This window comes from Rhinatrema bivittatum, chromosome 3 (assembly GCF_901001135.1).
Source record: "Rhinatrema bivittatum chromosome 3, aRhiBiv1.1, whole genome shotgun sequence".
Lineage (NCBI taxonomy): Eukaryota > Metazoa > Chordata > Amphibia > Gymnophiona > Rhinatrematidae > Rhinatrema > Rhinatrema bivittatum.
This window is the reverse complement of record NC_042617.1, coordinates 580,547,545-580,574,914: the sequence shown is the minus strand read 5'-3', so window position 1 is coordinate 580,574,914 and position 27,370 is coordinate 580,547,545. Positions and strand designations below refer to the sequence as shown.

The 27,370-nt window shown below is 43.9% G+C and overlaps 1 protein-coding gene across 1 annotated transcript in view; it reads left to right on the top strand.

Moving 5' to 3' along the window:
- The window catches only part of AHI1 (Abelson helper integration site 1), a 559,431-nt gene that overhangs the window by 288,751 nt on the left and 243,310 nt on the right, over positions 1-27,370 (top strand). Inside the window, 1 exon segment of the mRNA XM_029596614.1 lies at positions 4,095-4,209. Within this exon segment, the coding sequence (XP_029452474.1) occupies positions 4,095-4,209 (115 nt within the window).

Genomic DNA, 27,370 nt, shown 5'->3' with positions numbered 1-27,370 from the left:
CAAAATGCGTTAATAACGCATTGATAACGCTTGCGATAAGAAAAAGGGGCGTGTTTAGGGAAATTTTAGAATTACCGCACCACGCGGTAACATACTGCTTCGCATTAGTAGTATCGCGTGGTGCAGTAAACTTATCACAGGCTGTGACAATCCCTATTTTTCACACAGAGAGAGAGAGAGAGAGACTATCTACAAGGCCCTCACAGTAGTGTAGTATTTATATCTCTATCGGAGGGTCATCTAAATAGGTCAAGGTAAGGTATTGGTGGTGGTTTAGGGGTGGTTTAGGGGCAGTTTCTCATGTAGAGTGAGACGTACAAACACCACAGTACACCTTGGTGAAGATTTGATGTCATTTGGAATAAGGAAAGTTTCACAAAGATGCCATTTCTACTATGTTATCTCACCCTAGCTTGATGGTATCCTGTTATAGAGACCATCAAGCTAGGGTGAGAGAACATGGTACAAAATTTCATTTTTCTGAGACTTTCCTCTCTCGAAATGCATCAAATCTTCACCAAGGTGTGCTGTGTTGTTCGTACTTCTCACTCTACATGAGAAACTGGCCCCTAAACTCTAAAGCACCACAAACACCTCACCTCAACCTATTAGATGGCCCTCCTATAGAGATATAAATAGTTGCGTGCTGTGAGGCCTTGCCCAGAGGTTCAGTCTCTTTCTCTCTCTCCACTCCCTCTCCCTCTCCCCTTCCCCTTCTCAAGCCCAGATATGGCCAAAATGCAATTCTAAAAATGTATCGCAAATTGCGTTATATCCATTTCAGGCATATTGCACAGCCTAATAACAGGAAAAAAGGTGTAGTTATTTCCGGCATCCAAACCATGCGATAGCATGCGTTATGTTATCGCACAGTGCAATATTGGCCTTCATTTTCTTAAATCCCACCCAAACACCTCCCTGATCCCATCCCTCCCAAAAATTAGCATTCGCGCTGTGTGTTACTGTTCTTATCGCATGCGTTATGGCATTAACGTGTTATTGCATGCGATAATGCCATAACGCATTTTGATGAATGACCCGGTAAGTTTGTTGGCTTGAGGAGAGACTATTTAGTATGGCAAGTGTATTTATTTATTTATTTATTTATTTATTTATTTAAATTCTTTTAATATACCGATGCTCAAGACAAGTCTTATCGTACCAGTTTACAATAAATTAGGGGAGAACCAATTAACACAGCAGGCGTAAAAGTTACAATAAAACAGGGAATGTAGAACTTGGTCATTAGAAAATGAGGGATAGAATTAAACAGTAAAAACAATGAGCAGAGAGCAGTTGATTAGATAATAGAGCATGTACGTTCGCTTAGAGGTTCAGATTTCAAAGTTAATTGAATGATCCGTTTCTAGCTTAATAAGATAATTGTATGAACAGATTCTGGCAGAACAGTTCCATAGTTCAATCCTATGGAATAGGCTTCCCATAATGCTAAGTTAGGAGCTATTGTAAAACATTCCAAAAACTCTTGAGAGCTCATTTATTTAGGGAAGCATTTTATTGATCTGACTATGCTGGCATGCTGAGCATTCAGGCTGTAATGTTATGTGCTGCAAAGTCACCCCTGATTGTATTCAGCAATCATATTACTGCTGACTATGTCTGTTTTTTCTGTTTCATATATTTTTGTTTTTATGTATTACTTATCTTATGAATGTTTTACTGCAAGCCGCTTAGAACCTCACATGAGGGGCCTAAAATCTTTTAAAATAAATACTGTAAATAACCGGAGATGCATTTTTAAATTCATTTAATAGAATTTTATGTAGATGACATTATAGTTGCAAGAAAATAGGAAACCTGCCTCCTGGTTTTCAGGCACTTTTGATTGGGAGAGGTAGGAGATGCATGGTAATGGAGCCCTCTGGGGATAGGGAAATACCTACAGTGCCTGAATGTAATCCACTCGGAAGTGCCAAAAAGTGAAATACCAAATAAATAAAATGCCCAGCTTCTTGTAGCCCAGCCAAATTTGTAATTTGTAATCCTCCTGTGGTGGACTGGGAACCCTAACTCCTATCACTGTTTGCTATGATCTCGGTGTAAACAGTGTCTTGTTTGTGAATGAAAATGAATTTTTAAGTTAAAATTTTAAAATGGTTGATGGCATCTCTGTGCTTTCTGTTAATGCTGGTGACCCATGGCAGGGCTGCTTTTGCCAGTGCGGGGCCAGCTCTACTGGCTCCGCCCCCCGCCCCCTTCCTCATTCCATATCATTGGGTCCCTTGTGGTCATGGACTCCAATCCATTGCATCAGCTGCACCAGTGAAAGGTTCCATCCCTGGTTCGTATATCCCTAAACTTTTGAAGTTTAAGAAGATAAAAGTCCTCTCCTGCCTTTGAGCCAGCTGTCTAAACAATCTAGGTTATGATGATCATGATGATGATGATGATGAAATCATTACAGAAATATATTGCAGAGAAAAATTCTCTCCAGAAATTGTACAATATTCTTGCCAGCTCTAAGTCCATGGTTTTCTCATAACAACGCAAGCTGTAGCTCAGCATTTTTAGTCTGCCAAAATTAATACCTGCAGTGACTTTAATATGTACAATTAATTTTGAAGCAGTCTGCATGTTGTGACCAAATTAGTGAGGTTCTGCTGTTGTCGATTTCTATGTTTTCCCATTGACAATGAGATATGACGGAGTGGATAAAGTACACCTAATTAATCCTTATTTGATCATGAAAATTATTTAAATCCCTAGTCCACTACATTTTACATATGTTATTTCTGATAATGTATCTGGACTGAGGTTAGGCAAGGATTTGCATTTTGAGGTAGCTGCATATATGCAAAGAAATTCTTGCAAGAACCACGTTGTCTCTTATGGAAATCGGCACATGTGCCATAGTGCCTTTTGCATAGATGTTATAAAGGAAGTGCCTGCATTTTTTGGCTGTGTTTGATGCATTTTACACAGTATAATTCTTTCTTTAAAAGCATGACGTTTAACTCATATTTAATGTAGCCATAGTGAGCTCTCCTAAATGAACTGTTTTAAATTCCAGAGCAAATTTTTAATTCAACTTTTCTTAAACTCCTAAAAATATAAAAATAAATAATAATTTCCCAGTAAGTGAAACATCAGAAAAGCAGCGTTGGTATTCAAACAATTTTACATTAGTTTATATATCCTCAGGTCTATCAGTTACAGACGAGTGAAAAACACGCTCAGGTACTCAAATAAACTAGTTAACACCCGGTGAGATTCACTAGAGGATGGTTTTACCTTCCTTCGCGGCCACATCGCCTCCGACCATCCAGGCCCATGCCTCTCCAGCAGCTGCTTTCTTTCTTTTTCTGGGCAGTATCGAATGCTTCAGCCTGCACGGCCTCTGCTGCCACCTCCTCCTCGCTACTAGGCCCCATGCCTGCCTCGGGTCCCACAGCCTTGGGTGTCCCTCTGCCTGCCTTGAGTCCTGTAGCCCCATAGCTTTGCAAACCTAGAGCACCCCCAACAAGATATTCCAGAGGACACTCCACTTCCAGGCACGTAAGCGCAGGATATGTAGATATATATAGAGAGAGAGAGAGAGAGAGATTTCTATAAATCAAGTTTAATGATGTAGAGGCATCTGTATCCATCACTGAAAGCACCCTACCAGTTTCATGGAAAATGTCCATGTGCATCACTAGACAACGCAGTAAAACACCATGGATTTGCTGTTTTAAAATGGGGTTCCCTCTAATTTTAGCATCACACCTTGAGATAGCATAGCATCTCCTTGATTATTATTATTTTTTTTTTTTTGCTGAGTGATGAGGGAGAGACAGGATATGTGTTTTATCTTAGCATAATATTTCCATTATATACTGGCAGAGGAGTTTAATTTGAAACTGCCTGTCTTCCTAATTGCTGCAAATTTTCTGTTCATGGATTTTCTATTCAGAACTATGTAGTACAAGAGAAATGAGTGGGTCTTTTAAATTGTTCTGCCTGTAGTGACCGCTCAGTCTTCTTTGGAGTTTTCTCCGCACGTACAGTAAGCAAATATTTCTCATGCAGCTCTTGCGTCAGCAAGTAACCCAGGAAATTACGCGTGGGTTTCTGATTTGCCTTTCCTATTACAGGCCGGCTCAAATCTCTTGCTTCCTGCACCATCAGTGCTGTCGCCGCACTCCAAGCTAAGGCTTCCAGGCACACTGGGCACCCAGCTGATCCCACAGCATGCTGCCACCACTCGAGGTGAGCTCGTCTCCTTATTTGCTTACTGATGTTGCAGGCATTTGGATGCTAACGTTTATCACACACATTTCAATCTTTTTTTTTTTAAATGCCAACTGGAGTAGGTTTATCTAGCAATAATTCATAGTGCTCAAAATTGATGTCCCTGTCTGCAGACAGTGAATTTGCACTAGATAAAACTTTTTCATCTGCACTTCTTCATCAGGCAGGGGCATTTTTACTGTAAAAGAAACGTAGAAAGTCATTTCTGAGTGTAATTTTTTGTACAGCCTATTTGCAGAATGGTATGATTTAGATACGTATGGTTTTCATCTTGTAATTGCCGCATACAGATGTAGTATAAACAGATGATGGTACTGTGATTTACTAGAAAATATTTCAACTGCGTTTTGGGACGCGAAATAGTAAACTATTTTTACTGACATTTCTTACATTTGGAATCCAGTTCATCTCTCTGGATTATGTAGCCTTCAGCCAATTGGATTCCTTTACCACAGGCTTGTAAATGCATCTTATGTCCATAAGTGTATTTTATCTATATAAGCACTTGACATTACAAAAAGTTAGGTAATCAAAATTCCATTTTTTTCCTGCAGTTGGTATGCATTCATGTGTTCATGTATTAAGTGCCAGAAAACCTGCTGCAGTGGGACATATATACAGGCTGCTCATACTCATTGGGAACTTGATGAAACTCCATTAATATAGTCCGTGCATAGGTTTAATTTAAAATGTATTTCAGTTCAGAGCCAATACTGAATCCAGCTAAGCGCCAGGCTGCAGCTAAATGTTTCTGTGGTACTTATATGTGTTTCAAGAAGTTCTTCCTTATCAGTTAACTGATAAGTTAGGGGGGAAATGAGACCATGGTAAGAATGTAAACAAATATAGTGATAGTGACAAATACGCAGTGTAATGCTGTATATGAAAATATATTTTCCCTGTTTATTTCTGGCTGTGAGAATAGTATTATTCTTATGTCTTTAGACATTGCATGCCAAAGCTGCAGAATGACTAACCAAGAACTAATTTTTTTTATGTCCTGTTCGTACTGTATTTTCCAGATAAAATGACTGGAATGGTATTTATATGACCATAAATAGTCAGTGGGATTTTTTTCCTATTGTAATAAAATACTCCAGGTCTTGCTTTACCTATGGAAATAAAGATTAGCAAATAGAAACAAAAAAGGGTGATAACTTTTTTTTTTGGACTAACAATACATTGCTAGACTAGCTGTTGGGAGTCCATATCCCCTTCCTCAGGTCAGAATAAAATGAAGTCAACATTACCAGAAAATATAGCGCATAGAAACATGACAACAGAAAAAGACCTTGTCCAATCCCTACCATTCCTTCAGAGATCCCCATGCTTTCTCGAATTCAGATACTGTCCTTGTCTCCACCACCTCCACTGAAAGGCTGTTCCATGTATCCGCCATCAATTCTGCAAATAAATATGTCCTTAGGTTACTCCTCAGTCTACCCCCTTTCACCCTCATCTCATGACCCCTTCATTCCAGTCTCTTTTCTGTGGAAACAGACCAACCTCCTGTGCATTGATAACTCTGAGGTGTTTACCGTATTTTTTGCTCCATAAGACGCACTTTTTTTTCCCAAAACTGGGGGAAAAATGTCTGTGCATCTTATGGAGTGAATGTAGCGTCTCATCAAGATTTAAGAATACATGAATTAAGTATGCACACCTCTCGGCATTGGAGGGATAATGTCTTCATTAGCACTAGACTTACATGTGAAGGAAAAGGGAGAAATAAGTGAGGGGATCAAATTTGCAGATGACATAAAAATTATTCAATGTAGTTAAAATTACAAGCCAATTGTGAGGAATTGCAACAGGACCTTGAGAGACTGAGGAATTGGGTGTCTAAATGGCAGAAGAAATTTAATAAGAATAAGTGCAAATTTCCTAGCCTATAGCAGATGAACTCAGAACCAATGGGTATAGTGTACTCCTGATAGCAGTTGGAGACGGATCAGATTTCAATCTGACGTCAGCCCCTAGTACATATACCCCTGCAGGAAGTGCAGCTCTTCAGTATTCTGTATTTTCCGTCTCCATAGCAGTTAGGGACTATCTGCAGGCTCTCACAACATTAGAACAAAATTCAACGGAGAAAACCCAAATTCGGAAGAAAACTCACCTCTGAAGACGAGCCCCGCTCTCCTGTGGTGATACCCTCGGGTCCCTCCCCCAGTCAAGATTTTCCAAGGTGATTTCCATGGTCCCTCAGAGGTGAGCCTGAATTGCGGCGAGGACCTAGCCCCCGATCTTGGGCGCGGCTGAGAGGCAGCGGGTGCACCCTCGAGCGCGGCAGTGAAGGTATTTGCCCTCTCCCCCCGCAGCCGGAGACCGCCCGGGACAAAACCGGGAATCGCCGAAGACAAGGTAAGGTAAAAATCTTCAGCATAGACTCCGGTCTCCGAGGTTCGAGGAGTTGCATAGGTCGCCGGCTGGGACCTGGGCCGCTGGGTTGATCCGCCCCAGCAGGGCCAGGCCCCGGTTAGTTTCAAGGATCCTCCAACGTGGAGACCCTCCGAGGTGGTCACCATTTTGCCCGCAGACGGGGACCCCCAAGGAACCAGCGCCTCTCAGCTTGGACCCAGCGTCGATCTCATGGGTGGAGTTCTTCAAGGGGATTCACGCCTTTGTTCAAATGCAAACTGAACCTCTGGCTGACCAGCCACATGTTCCACCGGAGGACCCTCATGCCCCAGGCCCTTCAAGACGTAGGCACAGGCTTCCACTACCCAGAAGCCCCACCTATGGGGACACGGACATCTCTGAGGAGGAAGTCGAACCCCTAGAAGAGAGGGAGCTCCCCCCGGGGACAGAGCCTCACCGAGCCATGAGACGCTTCTTCACAAAGGATGAGCTCCCGGACCTGTTCAACCAATGTCTGATGGAGCTCGCTATCCCGGGCCCAGGTACTTCAGGGGAACCTAATCCAAACCCCCTACTGGAGGGTCTTCGCAAGACTTCTCGCCACGTCCCTCTGTTACAAGCAGCACAACAGCTGATTGACTTGGAATGGAATGCTCCGGAGTCCACATTCAAAGGGGGACGAGCCTTGGCTGGCAGCCCTGTACCCCTTGGACTCGGCAACCAAAGATCTTCTTGCATGCCCAAGAGTTGATGCCATGGTCTGCACGGTCTCTAAGCGCACCACCATCCCAGTGGAGGGAGGAACAGCGCTCAAGGATGCACGTAACCGGCATCTGGAATCCATCCTTGAACAGTCATTTGATGTAGCCGCTATGTCTTTACAAATTGCGGCCTGCTGCACCGTGGTGACACGTGCCTGCTTATCACAAACCAGGAACAACACCCCAGGAGAAGACATGGAACCAGCAGTATCATTCCTCGCGGAAGCTGCCTCCAACCTTGTGCGCACAGCGGCCAGAGAAGTGTCATCTGCGGTGGCGGCCAGGAGGCAACTCTGGCTCCGAAGCTGGTCAGCCGACGCATCTTCCAAAACGCGCCTCACGAGGATGCCCTTCAGAGGATCCCTCCTGTTCGGCAGCGAACTAGAGAAACTGGCCGACAAATGGGGCGAGTCCCCATTGCCACGCCTGCCAGAGGATAAGACGAAGAGAAACCAGCGGCCCTTCCCCAGGTCCTCCAGGGGCAGAAGTTCACAGCGCTTCAATCCTTACAGGAGCAACTATCAAGCGCCCCGCCCAACGGGCAGGAACCAGTCCTTTTGGAACAAGCACAACAAGAGGGGAACCAGCTTGAGTACGGGCCCCAGCCGCACCCCACAATGAGATTCAGCCGACCCGACCAAGGGAAGAAGCCATAGGGGGCAGACTAGCCCTATTCTACCGCAGATGGGTCGAGATAACTTCAGACAAGTGGGTCCTAGCCATCATTCGGGAGGGGTACTACCTGAATTTTCTACGAACCCCTTCGGACAAGTTCGTGGAGTCCCCCTGCCACGACCTCTTCAAGAGGGCGGCAGTGGAAGCTACGCTGTCGAGACTACTGGCCCTCGAGGCCATAACCCCAGTGCTTCCAGAAGAAATAAATACTGGACATTATTCCATTTATTTTATCGTCCCCAAGAAAGAGGGAACATTCAGGCCCATCCTGGACCTCAAGTCGGTCAACCACCACCTGAGGATTCCCTGCTTCCGCATGGAAACCCTACGATCTGTAATAAGGGCGATACAACCGGGAGAGTTTCTTACATCCCTGGATCTTTCGGAGGCCTACCTACACATCCCAATTCATCAGGAACACCAGCGCTACCTACGCTTCAAAGTCCTGAACTGTCACTACCAGTTCCGGGCACTACCCTTCGGGTTAGCCACAGCACCACGGGCGTTCACCAAGTTAATAGTAGTGGTGGCGGCAACACTGAGGAAGGAAGGAATCCTCGTTCACCCTTACCTGGGCGATTGGCTGATCAGGGCAAAGTCACCAGAGGAAAGCCGCCAAGCAACCAGCAGAGTCATAACTCTACTGGAGAGCCTAGGATGGGTGGTCAACACAAACAAAAGCTCCCTATAGCCCTCACAGTTGCTGGAAGACCTAGGAGTCCGATTTGACACCAAAGAGGACAAGGTCAGCCTGACCCCCACAAGGAGATCAAAATTGTGGAACCGGCTGCAAACCTTGCTTGACCGATCCTTGTCCCACAGGAGAATGGAGGCTGTCATCCACAGTGTAGACAGATGGACTCAGCATCCCACCCTTGGCTGCCGTTACGCATGGTTTTTCAAATTATTCAAGGGTAAGCCACGTTTTCATTTACCTAAGGCATCCACCCTGCCGGGTGTCGACACTTTCCGGTTGAGTACACTGGCGGTCTCCAGCTATAGTCAATCAACCAGTTCAAGTTAACCAAGTTAATCAAGTTTTGAACGTTTAACCAAGTTATGAAGTTATTCAAGTTAACCAAATTATTAAGTTAATCAATCAGTCAGTCACTCATATATCCACAAGGCTTTTCGAGGAGAATACTGAAGAGCTGCACTTCCTGTAGGAGTATATGTACTAGAGGCTGATGTCAGATTGAAAATCTGATCCGTGTCCAACTGTTAGCAGGATTATACTATACCCATTGGTCCTGAGTCCATCTGTCTACACTAAGGAAAACAAAATTATCAGGTAAGTAATTTCTCCAATTTTTTGTGTGAAGAGCTCCTTGCACAATTGCCCCTTTATTTTATTTTTTTTTTTAGATCTATATTTCCACATTTCCAGCACTTCAAAACAGATTGCATTCAAGGAGGTATTTCCCTGTCCCGAGAGAGTTTACAATATTGCCCCTAGATTCATCAAAATGCTATAATATCACGTGTATAACGCCCGCGGTAAGAGAAAGGGGCGTGTTTAGGGTAATTTGCAGAATTACCACACGGTGTGGTAACATAGCACTTCACATTGATAGTATTGCAGGGTGCAGTAAACCTTTTCGCACCCCGCCGAGAGAGAGCCTACTTTTAAGACCTTCATAGTATTCAACTATTTATATGCCTACAGGAGGACCAGCTATAACAGGTTACTGTCAAGCTAGGGCGAGAGAACATAGTAGAAATCTCATCTTTGTGAGACTTTCCTCACTCCAAATGACATCAGATCTTCTCCAAGGTGTACTGTACAGTTCATACATCTCACTCTGCATGAAAAACTGGCCCCTAAACCCTAAATCACCACCAACACCTCACCTTGCGCTATTAGCCATCCCTCCTGGCGCTTCCTCTAACTTGTGTCAGCACTGTTTGAAGGCTCAGGGAGAATTGCCTCAGTCTGATTTTGCTAAACCCAGTTCTTGCCAGTTTGGTGCAGAAATGAAAAAAGAGCTGCCAGAGGTGTCGCCTGATTTTGGGACTCCCCTAACTGGTTTTTCAGTGGGGGAAGATAGTTCAGTGGGCGCAGGTCCGATGCCTCCTGGTTTTGCCATGGATCCCTCTGCTTTTTCTTGGGTAGAATTTTTTCAGGGATTGCAGTCTTTTCTTCAGGCTCAGTCCCCGGCCTCGCCAATCTTGACAGGTCAGGATTGCAGGCTGATATTCCTGCACGCCTGGTATTGTCGGTAAGTGTCTGAGTAGGCCTAGGTCTGCTGCGGGTCTCCCTGATAGAGACTCAGATGGCACGGATAATGAAGCCGAACCTTCCTTCCTGGAAAATGGGGACGTATAGAACTTGTTGCATTTTTTTCATAGAGATGAGTTACTGGCTCTGATTTCCCAGACTTTGAAGATGCTGGGAGTTCCAAGGGCAGAATCCGTGTCTGAGCCTAAGAAAGATCCCATTTTGATTTCTTTGCATAAAGCCTCTTGTTTTTCCCTATTGTGGAGGCCATTCAAGAATTGATTGATCTTGAATGAAGCACCCCGGAATCTAATTTTAAAGGGGACGAATCTTAGAAGGATTGTACCCCTTGGATTCAATTGCAAGAGAGCAGTTGCGCTTTCTGAAGGTGGATGCGCTTGTGTGCCGTTACCAGGCGGATGACTATCCCGTGGAAGGGGGAGCGGCCTTGAAGGATCCACAGGATAGGAGAATTGAAGCTATCCTTAAGCAGGCTTTTGAAGCAATGGCAATGAATTTGAGGATAGCTTACTGTTGTTCTCTAGTGGATCGCTCTTGTATACGTCTCTCTCAGGAGGTCAATGAATCTAGTGTGAATTCCAGGGCTGTGATGATATCAGCAGCCGCTTTTTTTAGCAGATGCGAGCTGTGATTTGGTCTGCACTTCGGCCAGAAGAGTGGCTTCTGTAATAGCAGCTAGGCGTCCGCTATGGCTGAGAAATTGGTTGGCCGATACAACCTCAAAATCTAACCTTATGAAGTTGCCCTTTAAAGGCTCGCTCTTGGTTTGGAGTGAGCTGGAGAAAATGGCCAATAAGTGGAGTGAATCCCAGGTTCCTGAGTTCTAGAGGATAAGAAACAGGCACCGCGCTCCTTCAGCACGAAAGATCAGAGGTCAGACATTTTCGACCCTACAGAGGAGCAGCCTTTTAGAGGACTTGACCTTTGAGTAGGTCTCAGTCCTTTCATCCCAGGCAGCCCAGACAGGGAGCATGCTCGGGTAGTGGAGCACCCTGAGCCTCTCAATGAAGATGTGCCGACCCAACACTAGGAGATAGGTCGCCTCTCTCTGTTTTATTGGAGGTGGGTCGAGATCACGTCGGAACAATGGGTTCTGGAGGTGAAAAGAGATGGCTATGCACTGGAGTTTCACAGTTTTCCTTGGTACGTTTTCATGGTGTCTCCCTGCAACTCTCCGCAGAAGAGATAGGCAGTGGAGTATACATTGTCAAGACTCCTCAGCCTGTGGGCTGTGGTTCCAGTGCTCACGTCTCAAGAAAACATGGACTGATATTCCATTTATTTCATTGTGCCCAAGGAGGGCTCTTTTCGCCCCATTCTGGAACTCAAAGGGGTCAACCGTCATTTGCTGGTTACTCGTTTTGGCATGGAAACCTTGCTCTCAGTGATAATGGCAGTACAGTCAGGGGAGTTTCTGATGCCTCTGGACTTGTCTGAGGCGTACCTTCATATTTCCATCTGGCTAGAGCACCAATGATTTCTGCATTTTGCGGTTTTGTGGCGTTGTCATAAGTTTTGAGCGCTACCTTTTAGTTTGGCCACCATGCCCAGAACTTTTTCCAAGGTTATTGTGATGGTGATGGTAGCAGAGCTGAGAAAGGATGGGATTCTGATACACCCGTACTTAGACCATTGACTGATTCAGGCCAAGAGTCTGGAAGAGAACCTTCAGGCCTCACGCAAGGTGATTTCCTTGATGAAGGAATTAGGTTGGGTGGTGAACTTGGCCAAGAGCAATCTTCAGCCATCACAGATACTGAACTATCTCAGTGTTTGGTTCGACATGAAGTGGGGCATGGTTTTTCTGCCAGAGGGCCACATTCAGAAGCTGATGGCATAGGTGCATCTATTGATGAACACGATGCGTCCGATAGTGTGATCTTATCTATAGGTACTTTGATGATGGCAACCCTGGAGATGGAGGTGAGGGTGCATATGCATCCTCTTCAGCGCACTCTGCTGTTTCATTGGAATCCACAGTCTCAGGACTATTCGATTCGGATCCACCTACCCAATGGAGATCTGCATACACTTGCAGTGATGGTTGCAAGCAGATCATCTAAGGAAGGGAGTTTCCCTAAGATCACCGGACTAACTAGTACTCATGACAAATGCAAGCCTCCTGGGTTAGGGAGCTCACTGTCAGGAGCTGACAGCAAAAGGGCGCTGGAGTACAGAAGTCTCTCTGGAGCATCAATCAGCTAGAAGCTCATGCTATCCAGTTGCCATGCGTGCAATTCGGCAACCAATTGCTGGATCAAGTGGTCTGGATAAAGTTGGACAATGCGATGACAGTGACTTACATCAGTCAGCAGGGAGGAACCAAGAGCCAGCAAGTGTCACAGGAGATAGCCCAACTTATGGAATGGGCAGAAGTGCATCTTCAGGAGATCTCGGTCTCGTACATTGTGGGAAAAGACAATGTAAGAGCCAACTTTCTCAGCAATCAGAATCTGGATCCAGGAGAATGGAAGTTGTCAAACAATGCATTTCAGCCTTTTCTTCTTCATCCACCATTCGCTGGAAGGGGAGGCCTGTGCAGTCGGCGCCCAGACCCGCCGGGGTAAGGCCCTTTAAATTTTCCCCTTACCCGGCGAATCCGACGCCGACCACGAGGTGACTCTGCCCGCGCCGTCCCTCCGTTCACGGCCGATTGTACGTCCTGCAGCCTGACTCCAGCCAATCATCGAGGCTTCCAGCATCCAATCACAAGCCAGACAGAGGCTTTAAACTAAAAGGCTCCACCGGCACCGATCCTTTCTTCTTCATCCACCGTTCGCTGGAAGGGGAGGCCTGCGCAGTCGGCGCCCAGACCCGCCGGGGTAAGGCCCTTTAAATTTTCCCCTTACCTGGCGAATCCGACGCCAACCACAAGGTGACTCTGCCCGTGCCGTCCCTCCGTTCACGGCCAATCGTACGCCCTGCAGCCTGACTCCAGCCAATCATCGAGGCTTCCAGCAGCCAATCACAAGCCAGACAGGGGCTTTAAACTAAAAGACTCCACCAGCGCCGTGCGCCGAAGGAGCGCGTCAAAGGAGCTGGCCCCTTTGTCCGCCCCTTCGTGCAGCCCCAGAGAGAAGCCGCAATCAGCCCTTCCACTGCACCCCTTCGCCGCAAACTTAACTTCCCTCAATTAATATTTAGGCATTCACCTTCATTCCGCACCTATCTCTCTATGTTCTTAGCTAGCAACACTTCTAGCATTTCCACTTCCAGCAACTACAACCATTGAGTACTCATCTCTTCTAACTACTATATTTCACTCCGCGATACAAACTATCATCCAGTTTCTTCCAAGAAGACAACATGCTACAAACCCACCCCATTCCTATTATCCCACACTCATTCCACAACAGAGATAATCTACCCATGCTCAATTTTCAACGCTCAAAGAAATCACTGATTACCATCATGATCTCCCCTCTAACCCAATTCCTAGGTCTGTCATTAATCACCTTAACTCTGCTCAACTCTCAATCCCTCTCTAAAAAATCTCACCTGCTCAGCGACCACCTCTTGGACTCCCAACCAGACCTATGTGCTATCACCGAAACTTGGCTGAAAAACACAGACACAGCCCTAATCAACCAACTACCAATACATGTTTATGACTTCTTCTCTATCCCCAGACCAAAAAAAAGAGGGAGAGGATTACTGCTAGCCGCAAAAAAAGAACTGAGACTATCACAGCAAGCCTTTAAATCGACGTCTAAACTGGAAATCGGATTATTCAAATCCTCCCATCTTCAAATATGTCTTATCTACGCCCCCCCCTGGGCTCTTAGAATCCAACCCATCTCCTGTCATCGAAATTATAGCCAAACACTTCAATACAAACTCCCCAGCTATCATTTTAGGGGACTTCAACATCCATGTTGACTCCCCTTCTCCCACTTCCAATTGCGAAACCCTCCTTTCCTCCTTCCAGGCCATGGGATTCAAACAAATTATTAACAATCCCACGCACATAGCAGGCCACACGTTGGACCTCATATTCATAAATGACTCCATCTCGACTACCTCCCCTCCTACTTGTACCCCCATCCCGTGGTCAGATCACTCGCTGATAACTACAGAGCTATCAATAAAGAAAAAACCGACTCCCTTCATCCCTAAATCCTCTATCCAATTCAGAAAACTATGTTTAATGGATGCCCTCAGCAACAGCCTTGCCAAGGATCTAACTAACTTGGACCTCACTAATGCTGACTCTGCTATGAACTCTTGGCTATCTATCACTCACTCAGTTGCAAATAAAATCTGCCCCTTGTCTTCCAAAGTTATCAACCCTGCCCGCACTAACAGAAAACCCTGGTTCTCAACAGAATTAAGAAAACTCAAACAAGACCTGCAACATAAAGAACAACGCTGGCGGAAGGATCCCTCCCCTACCACACAGGCCTCTTACAAAACCGCAATGAGCTACTATAGGACCTCCATTCTTCGCACTAAACGAGATTTCTATGCCAAAAAAATACATGGCTTCCTATACGACCCGAAAACACTTTTCTCATATGTTGCAGCCCTTACCACCCCTGTTCCTCCAATCATCCCAGAGGAAGAAGCCCAAAACAAATCTACAGAGCTGGCAGTTTTCTTCGACAACAAAATCAAAAATTTACTCGCTCCTCTGACAACATCTAACACAACATCAAATACCCAGCCTCGTCCTAGCCAAATCCACTCCCCAGTCATCCACAAACAGACACTAGAATCTTTTGAACCTACATCATCCCTGGAAATCGAATCTTTAATCAAGAAAATGAAGCCTTCATCTCATCCCTCTGACCAAATACCTACCAAACTCCTACTCACCATTCCTAACACCATTGCCAAACCGCTGGCCGACATCATCAATTGCTCCCTCACTCAAGGATCTGTCCCGGACTCATTAAAAACTGCCTCCCTGAAACCCTTACTTAAAAAACCCAACCTGGACCCTGCTAACCCAGTAGATTTCCGCCCTATTGCCAACTTACCTTTTATTGCCAAGCTAATCGAAAAACTGGTCAACATCCGACTTACAGATTACCTCGACTCCCATAATATTCTCTATCCTTCTCAATTCGGATTCAGGACACGCCTAAACACAGAATCTCTCCTACTCTCTTTAACGGACAACATCCTGATGGGCCTTGACAAGGGCCAATCCTACCTGCTAGCTCTTCTCGACATATCTGCTGTGTTCGACACAGTAAACCACACAATCCTCATCAACCGTCTGATGGAAATAGGCATCTCAGGCTCTGCACTCCTCTGGTTCAAATCCTTTCTTAACAACAGGCACTACAAAGTTAGAATAAACGATAAAGAATCCCACCCCGTACCCACTAAACAAGGAGTACCACAGGGTTCATCACTTTCCCCTACCTTGTTTAATATCTATCTACTCCCCCTATGCCAATTACTCAAAAGCCTCAACCTTACTCACTTTATATACGCTGACGACGTGCAGATCCTAATCCCCATCACGGATCCCATCTCCAACACTCTAAACTTTTGGAGCAGCTGCCTTCACGCCATCAATCTCCTTCTCTCTAGTCTCAACCTGGTTCTTAATACGTCCAAAACAGAACTCTTAGTCATCTCTCCCAGCGATAACAACCCCCTCACTAGCAACACAACTATAACACTAGTAAGCCAGGTGAGAGACCTTGGGGCCACTCTTGACTCCAGAATGAATTTCAAAAAGTTTATCAATACCACCACAAAAGAAGGCTTCTTTAAGTTACAGGTCCTAAAACAGCTAAGACCTCTCCTACACTTTCATGACTTCCGTTCAGTCCTTCAAGCCATTCTGTTCTCAAAGATTGACTACTGCAACGCACTACTAATCTGTCTCCCCGCCTCCTCTACTAAACCTATACAGATGTTGCAAAATGCTGCAGCCAGGATCCTTACGAATTCTCACCGGAAGGACCACATCACACCGATCCTAAAAATCCTACACTGGCTACCCATCCACTATAGAATACTTTTCAAGACTCTGACCATCATGCACAAAACCATCTATCAGCAATCCTCTCTCTAACTTACCATCCCTCTCGAAATCCATTCTTCCTCAAGGCCGATTAGATCCGCATGCAAAGGTTCTCTTCGGGCTCCCCCCAACAAATACTCTATTCACAACTCCATTCAAAAACAAGCACTATCCACCGCTGGACCGCATCATTGGAATTCACTACCCCCGGATCTACGCCAGGAACAATGCCATTTATCCTTCAGAAAGAAACTGAAAACCTGGCTGTTCGCTCAAGCATACCGTTGAAGGAACCTTAACAACCAGCACTGACTTTTCTCACCTCTCAGTTATTACCCTCCGTCCCTGTTCTCCACTACCTCCCTCCCGCCCCTTTCTAGTCCCTGCCCTCCCTCTGCCCCCTTCGGTTGCCTCCTCTGCTCCTTCCACAAAGGAACTCTTATGCTAGACACTGCTTATTTAATTACCTGCTAAGTTCAACACCTCCATGTTAACCAAATATGTTTTGCTATCTGAGTTATTGCTCTCGTTTAAACTACTACTTCTCTTCTAATGACCATGTTTTACACTCCCTGTTTATTGTAACTTTGTCTTTCTCTATCCGTGTTAATTGGTTTTTTTCCCCCAGTTTATTGTAAACCAGTATGATAAGACTTGTCTTGAGCATCGGTATATTAAAAGAAGTTAAATAAATAAATAAATAATGGATCACTGGGGCCTTCCGTTTCTGGATCTGCTGGCGACTTTTTGCAATGCAAAGGTTTCTCACTTCTTCAGTCACAGGAGACACCGTAAGTCCTTGGGCATCTATGCCCTTATACAGAAATGGCCGGAAGGCAAGCTACTGTATGCCTTTCCCCAAGGCCCATGTTGAGCAGAATGATTTGGAGGATCGAGAGTCACACGAGGAAGGTGCTTCTGGTAGCACCATATTGGCCCAGAAGACTGTGATATGCAGATTTGCGAAGGCTTCTAGTGGACATCTCTCCAGTTTCCGGCTCACAGGAATCTGCTTCAATAGGGGCCAATTCTTTACGAAGATCCGACTTGATTTTGTCTTACAGTATGGCCCTTAAGAGGGCTCGGTTGCTGAAGCATGCATATTCTACTGCGGTGATTGCCACCTTGCTATAAGGGAGAACGTTCTCCACTTTCTTAGCCTATGTGTGGGTTTGGTGAGTGTTTGAGGCTTGGTGTGAAGATCGAGGGGTTCCTCCTCGTTCAGTTAAGATTCCACTCATTTTGGAATTTTTGCAGAATGGAATGAGTAAAAAGTTGGCCCTTAATTTATTAAAGGTACAGGTGGCAGCTCTTGCTGGTTTTCAAGGTAAAGTGAATGGTGGACCCTTGTTGGCTCATCAGATGTGGCCCATTTCTTAGAAGGATTGAAGCATATTTGTCCCCCCTTGCGGTTGTTTGTGCCTTTGTAGAGTCTTAATCTAGTTTTGGATTTTTTGTCGGACCCTATTTTTCGACCATAGCCTTTCCTTGAGGTTAATGACCTTGAAAAACGGTGTTTCTTGTGGCAATTTTTTCAGCGCATAGGGTTTCCGAACTGCAGGCCTTGCTTGCCAGGAGCCCTTTCTGTGGGTGACTTTGGAGGCGATACCCTTCATTTATGCCAAAAGTGGTCTCCGATTTTCACTTGAATCAGTCAATTTCCCTGCAGTCTCTAGACAGGGAAAGAGATGTGGTGGAATATCGCCTGTTATGGTCCTTGGATGTCAAGAGACATATCTTGAGGTGTTTGGAGGTTTCTAAAACTTTCAGGAAGATGGATCACCTGTTTGTTCTCCATGGGGGGAGTAAACAGGGTGAGCCGATGTTGCAGGCTATGATAGCTTGCTGGATTAAGGAGGTAGTCACAGCTGCATTAAGGCTCATTCCAGTAGGGTTCAGGCAGTGTCACGGGCGGAGGTTAGATTGTTGTCTCCCATTGACATTTGCAGAGCTGCAGTATGGTCCTCCTTACACAACTTTCCCGGGCATTACCGCCTAGATGTATAAGCCCAGGAGAACACAACATTTGTGCCTACGGTATTGATTGGACTGCAGGCAGCCTCCCGCCCTGTTTGGGAGTAGCTTTGGTTCATCCTACTGGTTGTGGATCCACCTGTCAGTATGCTAAGATAGGAGAAATTACTATTTACTTCATAATTTCCTTTTCTTTAATAAAGTCAAGTGGCTTTATTAAAGAAATGTCCGTGATGTCAGCTTTGCTCCATCTCCATCTGCTGGTAGAGGTGCATAAACCACTGGTTCTGGAACCACCTGTCCTTATTAAAGAAAAGAAAATTATCAGGTAAGTAGTAATTTCTCCTTATAATAACATAGATGACAGCAGAAAAGGACCAATTGGCCTGTCCAGTCTGCCCAGTTTATCTTCCTCTTGATTTATCTACAATTTTGGTAGATATTCATACAAATTCCCAAGCTTAAAACAACACCAGCTACTTCCAGCATGTCTTTAACCCAATCTCTCATATCTGTTGCTACTACTGCCATCTACATCTGTCCTAAACATATTTAAATCCCATTACAGTGATGATCTGTAGGTAGGTTGTTTCAGGCCTTGTCTTCCTTTTTGGTTCTTCCAAGTGCCATACTTAATCAGGTCTCCCATGTCCTACCACCAAGCTTTGTAATAATATAAATAGCCACCAAAACTAGTGAAGCTGTTGTCCAGACAACTGGCCATACCTTGCTCATTGATGTTAGGGTTATAATCATGGCCACTCTGTTCTTGGAAGCCTGATACGGCCGTATCACCATTCTCTGCTTGTATTCTCCCTTTGGTCCTCTAAAGTTCCATATGACTGAATAAATACTCCAGCCCCTTCCCTCGTTTCTTCTACCTGTTGGCCCCCCTCAACTGCACTGTGTATGTCCCAGGTGTGTTTAAATTGTCAGTTTTAATTGCCACAATATCTGCCAGTAGGCTGTTCCAGGCATCTTCCTCCATCTCCGTAAAGAAGTGCTTTTTCATGTCTTCTCTGAGCCTTCTTCCCTGCAACTTCTCATGACTTCTTATCCTTGAATGTTCTTTTCTGCAGGAAATTGTTTCTTCTGATTTATCTATTTTTGGATTTAGCTCACACATTTTCATTGGTAGCTTATGCAAGTTACATTCAGGTACGGTAGATCCCTCCATCCCTTCTTTCCTCCAGTAGGAACTATACTAAGATGACCTCCACACAACTTTCAGATGATAATGACTTTACGCTACCACTAACTTGAGCCAGATTTGAGGTGGTCACCTAGAGATGAAAAGCTTTGAAACCCTGCACTAGTGCCCTTATGTCATGTAGTCATTCTCCTGTTTCTTCTAAAAGATCTTTACTAGTGCAGAAACTACATTTTAAATTAACAATTTTTTTTATTTTAAATACATTTTAAAATCAACATTATCATAAAAAAAAAGAGTTCAAGTACAAAAAGAACATAGGAGAGGCGTATTCAATAAAATATTAAACAAATGAGTTATCCAAGCTAAAGTTAGCTGGATAACTTGTCCTGGATATTTGGTGGGATAAACGGCCCACTGAATATCCCTGTTTAAAATATAGCATAGTAATATAGTCTTGACAGCAGAGAAAGACCAAATGGTCCATCTAGTCTGGCCAGCAAGTTTCGTATTGTAAGAACTGCCACTCCTTGAAGGTTTCCTCTATGTTTCTGTTAAGGGGAATAACTACCATTCCATGCAGTTTACCACCAAGCCTTATATATTAACAAAACAACATTTTTACTGGGTGAGGAGCCTTCTTGAAAATTCAGACAATGCTGCTTTTCTTGCGTTGCTTTTGAACTTGGCCATAGAAGCAATCCTGTGCTTTTTCCCATTATGTCAGTTTATCAGTACACCAGACTGTAAAAGTCGGGCCCATGTTGGTTGCCCTCTGAATTAAATTCCCCTTTTCCCCCCACATCGTCAAAGCGAAGCACAATTACGTCAAGGCTTATTTGTTAAGGACAGTAACCGCCACTATACCCCTATGCACCCTTTTCTTCATTTCCATCCTTCAGCCTTTAGGGATCCAAAGTATTTATCCCATGTACCTTTGAATTCTTTGACTGTTGTGTTCACCACCTCCTCCGGAAGGGCATTCTAGGCATCCACCACCCTTTCCGTGAAGAAATATTTCCTGACATTGATTCTGAGTCATCCCCCTGGAGTTTCATTTTGTGACCCCCTAGTTCTACTGTTTCCAAGAGAAAAGGTTCAAAGTATGTGCATCATTAAAACTTTCCAGGTATCTGAAGGTCTATATCATATCTCCTCTGAACCTCCTCTCTTCCAGGGTGTACTTATGCATTCAGTTTCTCCTTATAAGACCCCATACCATTTTGGTCACTCTTCTTTGGACTGCCTCCATCCTGTCTTTATCCTTCTTGAGATTCGAGCTCCAATACCAAACGCAGTACTCAAGAAGAGGCCTCACCAATGACCTATACAAGGCCCAGCTATCACCTTATCACATGGGTTCGCCGCCTCTCAATTCCTGTATTGCTTGGGGGTGACCTAGCTTTTTTTGAGCACCTCTTGCCATCACCACTCTCTAGTTTAAGTGTCTGATAATGTATGCTCTTTACGACCAAAGGCAAATGTAGACCATCCTTACAGTATAAGAACATAAGAATTGCCATACTGGATCAGACCAAGGGTCCATCAAGCCCAATATCCTGTTTCCAACAGTGGCCAATCCAAATTACAAGTACCTGGCAAGTATCCAAACATTAAATACATCTCAGGCTACTCTTGCTTATTAATTAATTGCAGTTTATGGATTTTTCCTCTAGGAGCTTACAAAACCTTTTTAAAACCCAATTTACATTAGCTTTTTCAAGTACTTTCATGATTTTGTAGACCTCTATCATACCCCCCCCCCCCCCCCCCTCAGTCGTCTCTTCTCCAAACTGAACAGCCCTAACTTCCTTAGCCTTAACTCATAGGGCAGCTGTTCCATGACACTTATCATTTTGGTTGCCCTTCTCTGCACTTTCTGCAGGGCAACTATATTTTTTTTGAGATGCAGCGACCAGAATTGCACACAGTATTCAATACGCAGTCTCACCTTAGAGCAATACAGAGACATTATGACATCCATCATTTTATTTGCCATTCCCTTCTTAATAACTCTTAACATTCTGTTTGCCTTTTTGATCGCCACAGTACACTAAGCCAACAATTTCAATGTATTATCCACTAAGATGCCTAGATCTCTTTCCTGGATGGTAAGTCCTAAGATTAGAACCTAACATTATGTAACTACAGGAAAGGTTATTTTTCCCTATATGCATCACTTTGCACTTGTCCACATTAAATTTCATCTGCCATTTGGAAGCCCAGTCTTCCAGCCTCGCAAAGTCCTCCTGCAATTTATCACAATCCGTTTGAGATTTAACTACTCTGAATAATTTTTTGTCATCCACAGATTTGATTACATCACTCATCGTACCCCTTTTCAGATCATTTATATAAATATTGAAAAGCACCGGTCCAAGTACAGATCCCTGAGGCACTCCACTGTTTACCTTTTTCCACTGTGAAAACTGACCTTTTAATCCTACTCTCTGTTTCCTGTCTTTTAACCAGTTTGCAATCCACAAAAAGGACATTGCCTCCTATCCCATGACTTTTTAGTTTTCTTAGAAGCCTCTCATGCGGGACTTTATCAAACGCCTTCTAAAAATCCAAATACAACACATCTACCGTTTCACCTTTGTCCACATGTTTATTAACTCCTTCAAAAACAAAAGTAGGACATTTGTGAGGCAAGACTTCCCTTGGGTAAGTCCATGCTGGCTGTGTCCCAATAAACCTTGTCTATCTAAATGTTTTGTGATTTTATTCTTTATAACAGTTTCCATGATTTTTCCTGGCACTTTTACTGCTCCATACATGGCCCCAGCCACCAATGTAAGCAAAACCATTTGCTTTGCACCATGATTTGTGCCAGACAATGAAGTTATTTATATGGCAGAGCCTTTCTTTCCCCTTTCTATGAACAGGTAATACTTCTGAAAAGGCAATGGGGTCTAATTTTCCTTCCTAGGTTTTGGAAATCTTTCTGTACTTAAGATACCATATCTGACAAGGTCATTGGGCCACAGATGAATAATAACATTGATGCTGGAGTATCTACTTTCTTCTTAATTGCATTTACTATCCAGCTAACTGTAGTTGAATAACTTTAAACCTAACTGGCCAGATTTTGAATATAACCAGATATAAAGTTATTCGGCTATAATTAGCTGGATAACTTAAGACATATTGACTGGGTAAATGTAACATCAGGACTTGCTAGAGATATAAAGTTCCTGGATGTAATAAATACTGCTTCATGGAGCAATTGGTTCAGGAAACAACAAGAGAGGGAGCTATTTTAGATTTAATTCTTAGTGAAACGCATGATTTGGTGAGAGAGGTAACAGTGATGGGGCCACTTGGCAACAGCGATCATAACATGATCAAATTTAAACTAATAACTGGAAGGGGGACAATAAGTAAATCTACAGCTCTAACACTAAACTTTCAAAAGGGAAACTTTGCTAAAATGAGGAAAATCGTTAGGAAAAAAAAAAGTGCAGCTGCAAATGTTTGTTTATTTATTTATTTATTTATTTATTTAAAGTCTCTTATATACCGATGTCCGTTCGCACTTCGCTAAAAGTGTTCAACAGGCATGGACATTGTTTAAAAATACAATCCTAAAGGCGCAGTCCATATGTATTCCACGCATTAAGAAAGGTGGAAGGAAGGCAAAACTATTACCGTCATGGTTAAAAGGTGAGGTGAAAGAGGCTAGTTTAGCCAAAAAAAATCCTTCAAAAATTGGAAGAAGGATTCATCTGAAGAAAATAGGATAAAACATAAGCATTGCCAAGTTAAGTGAAAAACATTGATAAAACAGGTGAAGAGAGAATTTGAAAAGAAGTTGGCCATAGAGGCAAAAACTCATAATAAAAACTTTTAAAAATATATCCTAAGCAAGAAACCTGTGAGGGAGTCGGTTGGACCATTAGATGACAGAGGGGTTAAAGGGGCACTTAGAGAAGATAAGGCCATCGCGGAAAGATTAAACGATTTCTTTGCTTCAGTGTGATTCAGATGGACTGAACCAAATCACGGTGAACCTAGAAGATGTGGTAGGCCTGATTGACAAACCGAAGAGTAGTAAATCACCTGGATCGGATGGTATACACCCCCAGGGTTCTGAAGGAACTAAAAAATTAAATTTCAGACCTATTAGTAAAAATTTGTAACCTGTCATTAAATCGTCCATTGTACCTGAAGACTGGAGGGTGGCCAATTAAACCCCAATATTTAAAAAAGGCACCAGGGACGATCCGGGTAACTATAGACCAGTGAGCTTGACTTCAGTGCTGGGAAAAACAGTGGAAACTCTTCTCAAGATCAAAATCGTAGAGCATATAGAAAGACATAATTTAATGGCACATAGTCAACATGGATTTACCCAAGGGAAATCTTGCCTAACAAATCTGCTTCATTTTTTTGAAGGGGTTAATAAACATGTGGATAAAGGTGAACCGGTACATGTAGTGTATTTGGATTTTCAGAAGGCGTTTGAAAAAGTCCCTCATGAGAGGCTTCTAAGAAAACTAAAAAGTCATGGGCTAGGAGGTGATGTCCTTTCGTGGATTACAAACTGGTTAAAAGACAGGAAACAGAGAGTAGGATTAAATGGACAATTTTCTCAGTGGAAAAGGGTAAACAGTGGAGTGCCTCAGGGATCTGTACTTGGACCAGTGCTTTTCAATATATAAATGATCTGGAAAGGAATACAACGAGTGAGGTTATCCGATTTGTGGATGATACAAAATTATACAGAGTAGTTAAATCACAAGTGGATTGTGATACATTACAGTAGGACCTTGCAAAACTGGAAGATTGAGCATCGAAATGGCAGATGAAATTTAATGTGGACAAGTGCAAGGTGTTGCATATAGGGAAAAATAACCCTTGCTGTAGTTACACGATGTTAGGTTCCATATTAGGAGCTACCACCCAGGAAAAAGATCTAGGCATCATAGTGGATAAAACTTTAAAATCGTCGGCTCAGTGTGCTGCAGCAGTCAAAAAAGCAAACAGAATGTTAGGAATTATTAGGAAGGGAATGCTTAATAGAACGGAAAATGTCATAATGCCTTTATATCGCTCCATGGTGAGACCACACCTTGAATACTGTATACAATTCTGGTCGCCGCATCTCAAAAAAGATATTGATACGATGGAGAAGGTACAGAGATGGGCAACCAAAATGATAAAGGGGATGGAACAGCTCACCTATGAAGAAAGGCTGAAGAGATTAGGGCTGTTCAGCTTGGAGAAGAGACGGCTGAGGGAGGATATGATAGACGTCTTTAAGATCATGAGAGGTCTTGAGCAAGCAGACTTGAATCGGTTATTTTCACTTTCGAATAATAGAAGGACTAGGGGGCATTCCATGAAGTTAACAAGTAACACATTTAAGACTAATCGGAGAAAATTCTTTTTCACTCAACGCACAATTAAACTCTGGAATTTGTTGCCAGAGGATGTGGTTAGTGCAGTTAGTGTAGCTGGGTTCAAAAAAGGTTTGGATAAGTTCTTGGAGGAGATGTCCATTAACGGCTATTAATCAAGTTTACTTAGGGAATAGCCACTGCTATTAATTGCATCAGTAGCATGGGATCTTCTTAGTGTTTGGATAATTGCCAGGTTCTTGTGGCCTGGATTGGCCACTGTTGGAAACAGGATGCTGGGCTCGATGGACCCTTGGTCTGACCCAGCATGGCAATTTCTTACGTTCTTATGGTCTTATAATATAATTAAAAAAAAAGATAAGATAGCCGGTTACGTGTTGACAGTAAAAATAAATAAATAAGATAGGCATAGTGGCTCTCACATGAGGTCCAATGTTGCATTGGGATGGATGGATACTGTGCCCCCCCCCCCCCCCAAAAAAAATCCCTATTCCCTTTGAAATGAAAATCTTAGTTTGCTGCCGGCCTAGTCCCCCCCCCTGTCCCCCCCCCCCCCCCGCCCCCACTGCCATGTACAATCAATCTAATTCCCTAATTTATAATTTCCAGGGGGCCCCCTCTTCCCTACTTTACCCCCTGACCCACGCCTATCCCCTCCCACCCACCTGGTACCTTAATTTCCTCTCTTTTTCAGCCCAGGTTGCTGTAGGCTGCTACAGCGACCTGGGCCTTTGGCTTCTGATGTTGCTTAGCAGCTATGATGCAAGCATTGGCTTCAGGCATGGCTCCATCAGCCTTACGCTAGAAGCAAATGTAGGTTTTCATTTGAAAAGGAACGGGGTTTTTTTTTGGGGGGGGGGGAGGAGTATTCACAGTCTCCGTCCAACCCAGTGGTGCTTTGGATCTTGAGTGAGGACCACTACGCCTGCGATCTTATTTATTTATTTATTTTTATAGCCTTATGACACTTAACCAGCTATCTTTTTTTTTTTTATTCTAGCTGGTTAAGACTAAAGTTATTTGAGAGCAATATTCCCAGATAACTTTAGACCTGCCTTCAACATGTCTAGTGTGAAGCCAAACACTTACCCCGGGTAACTCATAATATCAGAGTTATCTGGATACATTTTCGTCTAATTTTGCCCTGCCCCGGAATACCCCCAACATTCCCCTTTCTTTTTCGGCTAACTCCTAGCCAGATGAGCAAGGGAAATATTCAAACCAAGCCATTTAGACGGATAACTTGTGAGTTATTTTTAATTTGTACCCAAATAGGTACCCAGAAGTTGTAAATGTAAATGTCGTCACAGTAAAATGGCCTCTGTGAAAATGTTCCCAACATTTACTACTGCCCATATTTGTTATTTTAAACACTCTATGAACAATAAAATGCAATAGTTGAGTCATTGGAATGCTTTATCAAATGCAATAACTACATTTTTAACTTAATGACCTCAGCGGTTCTTTTCTTTTGTTGACCGATGCTTGTCACTGTGTTGAAATACTAAAAAAGTATGATAACTTCTTTTTAGCATTTGGTAACCTCTAGAGCTATATTACTCTTATCTAGATGCAATATCATATGCCTACAAAACATACATTTCTATGAAAATTCATCAATGCAATATGATATAGCCAGCGAGAATGTAGAGAGGTGTCTAGATTTATCTGTCAGTGGCCGTTAAAGACATAAATATAGCATTTCTTGAGACAGAAGAATGTTGAGGGGGCAATTTTCAGACTGCCTGCATTGAGATAGAGTCCACTTTGTTCCAATTTTCAAAAAGAAAGTACATGCACATTTTTCCTTTGACACTTGCCACAGGTATAAAGTATCCGTGCTTTTAAATTCTAGGAAAATTCTGAAGGTTTAAGGCCTTTTCCTGCAAAAGATTCTCTGAGATGGTTTTGCTTTACAGTTATAATCACTCCAACCCATTTTTTTATATCTTTGTTCAGCTTCAGAGAAACCTGAAACTTAATGCGCTACATAATGTATTAAGGCAAAAGAGAAAATTGGAAGTACGGTTTCTTGGTATCTCTGAGCTATTTATGTAGGATAATAATAAACGGCCAGATTTTAAAAACAGCGCGAGGGCGTAGATTTTTTCATGCAACCCACGCGAACAAATCTACGCCCGATTTTATAACATGAGCGCGGATCCGCGCACATGTTATAAAATCTGGGGTCGGCGCGCGCAAGGGGGTGCACGCTTGTGCACCTTGCGCGCGCCGAGCCCTAGGGGAGCCCCGATGGCTTTCCCTGGTCCCTCCAAGGCCCCTCCTGGCCTTTATCTCGAAAGTTATGCCTACCTCTGGCAGGCGTAATTTGCGCGCGCCGGCCAGCTGCAGGTGCGCCATCCCTCGGCACAGTGGCTGTGCCAAAGGCCTCAGCCCTGCCCCCGGCACACCCCCGGGCTGGCTCCCCGCCCACTGCCTCACCCACGGAATGTCCCTTTTTGCAAGCCCCGGGACATACGCGCGTCCAGGGGCTCGCGTGCGCCGCCGAGCCTATGCAAAATAGGCTCCGTGCATGCACAGGGGCAGAGTTTCTCGGGTTACGCGCGTAGCCTTTGAAAATCTGCCCCAAAATGTTTACATCAAGCTTTTCTACCC